We start from the raw sequence: 8,345 nt of genomic DNA on the forward strand, positions 1-8,345 counted from the left end.
TCTGGGGGACTAGGAGCTGATCTGGGGGGACTAGGAGCTGGTCTAGGGGAGTAGGAGCTGATCTGGGGGGACTAGGAGCTGGCCTGGGGGACTAGGAGCTGATCTGGGGGACTAGGAGCTGATCTGGGGGACTAGGAGCTGAGCTGGGGGACTAGGAGCTGGTCTGGGGGACTAGGAGCTGGTCTGGACTGTGAGCCCCTTGTTGCCTGGCCTGGGAGGGAGGGCAGAGCTGCTGGACCAATGCTGTGGTGCCGGCGGTTTTGGCAGAGGCTGGTCCCCTAGGGACTGTGGTGACCTCACTGGCTCGGGCATAATGAAGCCTGGGCCAGCACGACCTTGATATCTGGGTTGGAGGCACAGGGTCACTGGGACCCCGGTGTTCATGGGCTCTGGGCCTGGAGGTGGGGTGGAGGCCCCGCCTCCTGGGGGAAAGGTCACCAGGAATGGTGACAGTGTGGCAGGATGGGAGGCCTGGGAGGTGACTCGCCAGGGGGAGGGGGAGAGCAGGGCCCTTCAACCCCCACAGAATTTACCCCAAGAGAGGTGGCTTTCTGAATGCCTTTGCTAAAGGGAATTCATCCGGGGAGAACCCTTTCCTGCAACCTTTCCAGCTGAGTATTCCCAGAGAGCCTGGCGGTCAGCCTTGTTCCTCAGCAAGACGGCGGGGGGGGGGGGGGGCAGGCAGGCCTGGGGCCGGAGCCTTCTGGGGAGAGGGTGACTGTCAAAGCCTCCCTGGGGCTGGGGACTGCTGTGTCACCCAAGCTGCCAAGCAGGAGGCTGAGAGCTGAGGGGGGAGGCTCACAGCCAGCCTGTGAGCAGAGGGGCACGGGCGTCCCTGGATGAGGCCCAGTGTAGGTGTCCCCTGCTGCGCGTGACAGACGGGAGGGAGTGAGCCCGGACGGGGTGAGGGTGAGGAGCCGCCCTTAGAAGTAATGAGCTGCTCTCTCTCCTCCAGCCACATAGAAAAGATCACCACGTGGCAAGACCCTCGGAAGAGCGTGAGTCACCCCCTGAGCCACGCGTCGCTACATGCAGCCCCAGCCTCCACACCAGTGCCACAGAGGCCCATGGCCACGTCCCAGCCCAACCTGGGTAAGCCTTGATCCCGCTCCCCCGCCAGGGGCAGGCACACCCCACGGGTCCTCCCTGACTGCCGGTGCCCACAGTGCTCGCCTCCTAGCCCCAGTGCCCACAGCCACTCAGCCAGCTCTTCTTGGGCTCTGTCATCCTCCCGGTCAATGTCTGACAGTGACCACAGTCTGCGTCTACAGCCAGGCCAGGGCAAGTGGGGGGGGGGTGTCTGGGTAGTTGAGTTCAGACCGACCTCGCTCCCCACGAGGAGTAGCAGAATCCCGTTGTGGAGATGGGGCCCCCAGACGCGCAGCTTGTGGGCCGCCCTGCTGCAGTATGGACCCTGTCAGTTCTGACCTCAATCTAGTCCACAATCCGTTAGTGCCTTCTGTAGTGCTTTAGAGAGGGCCCCGCTCCTGACCTCTCCTTGGAATGCTCCGAGAGGCCCTGGAGAGTTGCGGGGCCTCCCCACCCCACACAGGGCTAAGAATCAGTGAGCTGATTGAAAGTTTTATGAAAGGGCTGCTGTTCCCACACGGCCTCTCCTTCAGCTCGGACCACCAGACACTGCAGGGGCTACTCTGGGGAGTGAAAGAACACCCTGGTGCTCTTCAGGAATGACAGGACACAAACATGGGGGGAGGCCTTATTCCCAGACACTCCGGCCTCTGCCTTTGCTTAGCCAAAGCCAGCTTGAACTCAAGGGGCTGAGCTCTTCCAGGAAGAGCCTGGGTAATCAAGCTCGCCCTCCGTCCAAGAACAGATAACTTGGGTGGCCCGTCCTCTCCCAGCCCAGGTAGATAGACACACGCATGCACACACAGAGCGTAACACACATAACACATGCATACACACACACACACGCACACACACACAGCCCAGTCTCACTAGGAGCCACCCACAGGATGCAACCCAGACATTCTGAAACATGATTATTGTTGAATTAAGTACCTTTGTTTCTAGATTTCCAATAAATTGGAGCAGTGAGTTTCATAAGAACATTCTGGATTCTTCCAGCGATATCTGAATGTTTGCCCATTGGAGGGAGCACTGCTGGAGGGCAGAGAATCACTCGTGAGGTCGGAGCACAGAAGGAGGAGCAGGAGGAAAGTCTAGAATGCCAGCCACCAGCAGAGAACTCTGTCCTGGTGGTCTGCGAATGTCATTTCATGTTAGCTCTATTGCCAGTTTAAAAATACCAAGTGCTGATCCTTTTCCTCCTTGAATTCTTAAATTTGGATCTTGAGTTCTTTCCATGGACAGGAGAAAGGAAGTTGTCTGTGCCCTTGAGGCGGGTGACTTCTGGGCAGGAGGGGGCAGCATCAGCACCTCCAGAGTGCTCGCTCTGTGGCAGTGCTCTGCGGCCAGATCCAGGACGTAGCAGTGACTGCACAGTGCAGACAAACCTGCCCACGCCCTTAACTCTCTGAGCTGAGACAGCGAGACTTGGGAATTGGACTCAGTCTTTCCATCTTGTCTGCCGGTTACTAGCCCCATGACCCTGTCAAGAGTCACATCATGCCTCAGTTTCTCCACACAGAGCAGGGAATCGAGGACAATTTCATTGTTCTTAAAGGATTTCAAGAGAAAAAGAAGTTTGTTTGGGGCTGGTTGGATTGTGTAGGGCTCTGAGCTAGGAGTGCCCTGCATTACTTTCGGTGAGGGTGGTGGCCCCTGGTGGAAATGCATCACTCCCCTGCCCCGAGACTCCCCAAGATGCACAAAACACCTTGCTGTGTCTGAGGGTTTAGGTGCATTTCTGAAGTGTGTCTTGTAAAACCCGGTTGCAAGGCCCGAAGCCATCACTTTGTGAAAAGAGATTTGTTGTTTAGCTTCACCATATTTTAAAAAATCTAGTGGAAACAAAATGGACTCAGCAGTATAAAATTGAAAAAAAAAAAAAACCCAAACCAAAATTGAAAAAAAAAAAAAACCCAAACCAAACCAACAAACAGAAAACCTTTTTCCCCCACTTTAGTTCAGATAATCACCTCCAGATTGCTGTAGTGTGTCAACTGGGATTTTTTAGTTTTGTGTTTGCCAAGTTGGGTTTTACACAGCGCTGTTTTGTCTGAGTAGATAGATGGTTGATCTCGAGTGCAAACCTGCAAACACCCTTGGGTTGGAAGCATAGAAGAGAGATGATGTCACTCAGGGGCTGACAGGTGTGTGTGTGCACACCCACACACCTGCACATACAGGTGTGCATGCGTATTTGTGTGCATGCACATGTGTGTGCGCTTCATCCAGTGGCTTGAACTCAGGGCCTCTCACTCTTGTTGGGCTTTCTTGATCAGGGCTGACTCTCTACCACTTGAGTCATGCCTTCAGCCTGGCTTCTTTGCTGGCTATCTTGGAGCTAGAATGTTACAGACTTTTCTGGAGAGGGGGACCATTTTGGATAATGGTCCACGGAATCAGAACTGGGTTTCCCTGGGGCTCGACCTTTCTTGGCTAGATATTTAAGCTCCTCACCCTCAACGTGGAGAGCACTGACAGAGCAGGGGTTTGGGTGCTCCCCAGTGTGGCTGGTCGGGTGTCCACAGCTGTGACCCAGTTTACCTCCTCGGTCCTTGTCCTGTTGTCCCTCGCCAGCCCCCGGGGGTGAGTGCAGTCCGCCCAGGCGCCGTTCTCTAGGTGGAGACCACACAGCCTCCTCAGACATCTTGCTGCCCAGGAGAGAGACAGCAGTTGTTTGTTGTTGACCTTGCTCTCTGGCATGGGCACCCGGCCCTGGCACACACCGGTGCAGCTCTTTCTTGGCCTGAGTTCTCCAGACCGAACGACTTCACCAGACTGCCGGTCCTTGCCAGCCCTCAGGACTCTGGCAGAGTGCAGCCCGTAGTGTTTTTACCTTTTTTGCAGCTAGTATTTTAAATGCACATGCACACACATGTCCACACACTCACATGTACACCTGTGCACATTCCCGCACATGTATACACACACACACACACTCACAGCCCAGAGTGTCTGTACCTAAATTATAAACATGTGTGGCGTGATGTTCAGACAAGATGGAAAATCCTGTCTGGACTGGGTTTGCTACATTTTCTTCTTTCCCTCTAGGAACTAAAGCCACTTAAAAATACTTTATCGAAAGCAAGTAAGATGGCTCAGGGTTGCCACAGTCTGTGCCCCTTGGGGCCTAGAGAATGGTGTCCCCACGGCTCACAGAGTTAGGGCTCTTCTTTCTGCACCCCCCGTCAGCTGCTGGTGGTCTGTGGAGGGTCCCGGGTCATAACGCACCTGTCTCCACTGTGCCTGCAGGACAGAGCCAGCTCCCTGAACACCTTCACAGGCCCCTGCCCTCCCGCCCTCAGGAGGGACGGGGGGCCAGCCCCTTTATCTGTAAAGGAGGCCGGTCTTGGGCTCCTTACCCAGCCCAGGGCCTCTGAGGGGAGTTGTGGCGAGAACGTGCCACTGTGAGCCCCTCTCTGGTCACGCTGGCCAGGGGCGGCCCTGCCTGGCACCTGGCCCCGTTCACAGCTCAAAGTGGAGGGGTGGGGTGGGCGGGGCTGTCACTCCTGCCCCCGTGCCCCTGTGTGCCCTGCCCGCGTCAGCCGACCAATTCCTTCTTCCCTTCTGGAAGTCTACATTTACTCCCCGGGGGCTGTGCAGCTGCTGTGGCCAGGACAGCTGCTCCCCAGGCCTCACTTTGAGCCACCGGCCCCACACCCGCACAGGAGGCCAGGTGAGAGCCGCGGCCGCGGAGCCTGGGAGTGAGGCAGGAAACATGAGTCTAAACATAGTGCAGACAGTAAGCCGGAACGTAAACCCAGCACTGAGGTTCTGGACGGTCTCCTCTCCATCAGGAGGCTAAGGCAGGAGGCTTGTGAGTTCAAGGCCAGCCTAGGCCGCTGTCCCCCAAACACCAAAACCAAACGTATCATTGTTATTTTACTCACTGTAGATAAAGATAATGCTATACAGAAAAAGAAAGGAGAGAGAGCTGGTGCTCTACCTTTTGAGCCATGCCTCCAGCTTGACGTTTGACTGGTTAATTGGAAATGGAGTCTTGTGGCCATTTCTGCCTGGGCTGCCTCTGAGCCTTGATCCTCAGCTCTCAGCCTCCTGTGTGGCTGGGATGGCAGGCGTGAGCCACTGCGCCCGGCACGTGAAGTGTGTTTTTAACCAGGCCCTCCCTTCCCACCAGCCCCTCTGCCTGTTTCCTCATGTTTTCACTAAGCCTTAAAAGGAAGTTTCATTGGAAATCATTTTGCTTCCAGTATGTGTTCTGCATTTTGTTCCTTATTATTTTTGTCCTTTTCCTTTTCAGTTTATATTTCTCAGATACCAGTGAAGAGTGAGTTTTGTACTTTGCCAAGGTTTAAATGTCTGCAGAGCTGGAAAGAAGTGAGGTTGAGGGAGGAAAAGAAAGGAGGGAGGAGGAGGCGTGAGAGTGGCTGGTTACGGCCTGGCTCTGGAGACATTCCCATAGCTGCTCAGACCGCCTCCCATAGCTGCTCAGACCGCCTCCCATAGCTGCTCAGACCACCTCCCATAGCTGCTCAGACCGCCTCCCATAGCTGCTCAGACCACCTCCCATAGCTGCTCAGACCGCCTCCCATAGCTGCTCAGACCGCCTCCCATAGCTGCTCAGACGGCCTCCCATAGCTGCTCAGACCGCCTCCCATAGCTGCTCAGACCGCCTCCCATAGCTGCTCAGACCGCCTCCCATAGCTGCTCAGACCGCCTCCCATTCCACATATCAAGACAGACGCTCTCCCTGGCCTGCTCTTGTCTGAGGCCGCGATGCCTGCATTCTCCATGGGGTGGGGGTCCCCAGCATGGAGGTCCCCGGTGCCCAGTGTGCTGTCTGTAAGCCTCTGGGTGCCTTTGCTGCTTTGTCATAGGACTTTTCTGAAGACCAGATCGCCCACCCCTGCCGCCTGGGTCCATTTCCTGTTTGGGATTGTTGTTTTTGGTTCTGCACATGGCCTGGCTGGGAACAGGGCTCCGCTAGCTCACATTTCTGTGACTCCTCAGAGCTGGCCAGTAGTTTTCCATGTGTGTTGCTGGTCTGTCTCTGGGACTCAGGGCTGTCTCCTGCATGTTTACTGAGATGCCCAGCCTGGGGCAGACGCAGGCCAGCGCTGTGCCCGGGCCGGCGTTCTCCTCCGCCTGCCCAGCCCAGCTGCGCCTCATCTTCCCCGCAGAGCCGACCAATAAAAAAGCTCCACAAACCTTCTCCAGCTAATGAAAATAAACGCATGAATCAGAGTTTCCATTTCCTGCCGGGACAAAAGTGTACCTATTGTCTGGAGATAGGCTGGCCGGGACTGCTGGCGAGGGGTTAAATTCCACACTGCCTGCGGCAGGCGATTTAGAACCACAGCCCAACACCAGTGTCTGCTACCCCGAGTTGGGGCGTCCCGCCAGGCTGATGAATCCCTGGAGGCCCACACTGGGCTGCTGTCTGCAGGAAAGGGAGCTCTGTTACAGCACCGGGGTCCGGAGAACTCGAGGCCAGAGGGGCGTGAGGTCCCCCACCCCAGATTTCTCTGGCTCTGTGTGTGTGTGTGTGTGTGTACTGGGGCTTGACCTGTTTCTTGCAAGGCTGGTGCTCTATGATTTGAGCCACAGCTCCATTTTCGTCTTTTAATCGGCGATGAGTCTCAGAGACTTTCCCTCCCTGGGCTGGCTTTGAGCTGTGATCCTCAGATCTCTGCTTCCTGAGTAGGTAGGATTACAGCCTCTGGCGCCTCACCCCAGACAGTGGGAATGTCTGAGTCTCCTGTGTCCATGGGCTGTGGGTGGGGTGTGCCTGCAGCCCAGCAATGTGGGGTTTTTGTCCTCAGCAGAGTTCTCCAGATGCTCACATTTCTGACGTGCCAAGTCATTTCCCGGTGCTCAGGGTGTCCTGGAAATGAATGCACGTCCTGTCACAAGCCCCAAGCCAGCGGGGTAGGGCACCCAGCCCCACACCCTGGACCTGCCTACAGCTGGTGGGCTCGGGGCACCCGAGCGCCCAGGCTACACCACACCTTGGGGCATGTGGAAGCGGTTGTAACTGAAGCAGACTAGCCAGGAAGGCGAGGCCAACTGTGGCTTAGCCCAGAGCCTGGAGCCAGGGCCTCATGACTGACCCTGGTCCAGAGGCCCCTTACCCTGAATGGAGCAAGGGCATCGGTGTGGAGTTGGGGCCTGGCCACTTCTTGGTTTAATACTTTACAGATTTTTGGAAGCAAATGTGCCCTCAAGTGAAAAGCTGCTTTTACTTTTCCTCTGACCTTGTTGGAAGGCTAATACAGTTTCTGGGAAATAAGAGAAACAATTGGGTTGCTGTTGGCTGAGCTGAGAGGCAGACAAGACAGGAGGGTTAGAGAGCGGGGAGAGGAGAAGAGGGATTGGAGGGGTCTGCGGCTTTTCTTCCTGTCCCTTGTCGCACAGGCAGGGCTCAGTGACACCCGAGCAGCTCAAGTATAGAGCACTAGCTTTGAGCAATACATGCATGCGTGCATACATACATACATACATACTAAACAAATAAAACGTCAGGTCAGCACCCAGGACCAGTTCAAGCCCCAGGAAAGGAAAATAAGCAATCAAAAATAAAAACCAGGATTATCACCCAGTGCTTTTCCAGCCTCCTTTCTTTCTTTCTTTCTTTCTTTTTTTGGTCGGTCATGGGGCCTGAACTCTGGGCCTGGGCGCTGTCCCTCAGCTCTTCAGCTCAAGGCTAGCGCTCTACCACTTGAGCCACAGCTTATGTGGTGCTGTGGAGTGGAACACAGGGCCTCAGGCGTGCAAGGCAAGTGCTCCACCACTGAGCCACCTTCCCAGCCCCCCAGCCTCCTTTCTGACCTGAAGATTTGAGGTAATAAAAACACTGGCCATCTTCTGTGCCTGCAGTGGTTATGTCAGAAAACGTAAGATCCCCTTTAGTGCTGGGCACTGCCACTGTGCTCTTTCTCGTAGCCTGAGGTGGGTTGTGTGAACTCTCTGAGGGAGCAGGTGTGCACAGAGCTGGCCTCCTGCCCCTGGCCTCAAGTTGCTCTCCCAAGCTGGGCGAGCTACTGTAGCACCAGTTGGGGCTGCTCTTTCTTTTTCCCCTGTCTTCAGTGTTTAAAATACTTGTAATTCGGGCTGGGAAGGTGGCTCAGTGGTAGAGTGCTTGCCTTGCATGCCTGAGGCCCTGGGTTTGATTCCTCAGCACCACATAAGAAAAAAGAAGCCGGAAGTGGCGCTGTGGCTCAAGTGGTAGAGCGCTAGCCTTGAGCTGAAGAGCTGAGGGACAGCGCCCAGGCCCAGAGTTCAGGCCCCACGACCGG

At 55.7% G+C, this 8,345-nt stretch overlaps 1 protein-coding gene across 1 annotated transcript in view; it reads left to right on the plus strand.

Annotated features, from left to right (window-relative positions):
• The first annotated feature begins 932 nt into the window (after positions 1-932).
• The window catches only part of Wwtr1 (WW domain containing transcription regulator 1), a 15,088-nt gene continuing 7,675 nt past the window's right edge, over positions 933-8,345 (plus strand). Inside the window, exon 1 of the mRNA XM_013029871.1 lies at positions 933-1,092. Within this exon, the coding sequence (XP_012885325.1) occupies positions 933-1,092 (160 nt within the window). The remainder of the gene's footprint in view (positions 1,093-8,345) is intronic.

The sequence above is a fragment of the Dipodomys ordii genome, unplaced genomic scaffold, assembly GCF_000151885.1.
Source record: "Dipodomys ordii isolate 6190 unplaced genomic scaffold, Dord_2.0 Scaffold124, whole genome shotgun sequence".
Classification (NCBI taxonomy): Eukaryota; Metazoa; Chordata; class Mammalia; order Rodentia; family Heteromyidae; genus Dipodomys; species Dipodomys ordii.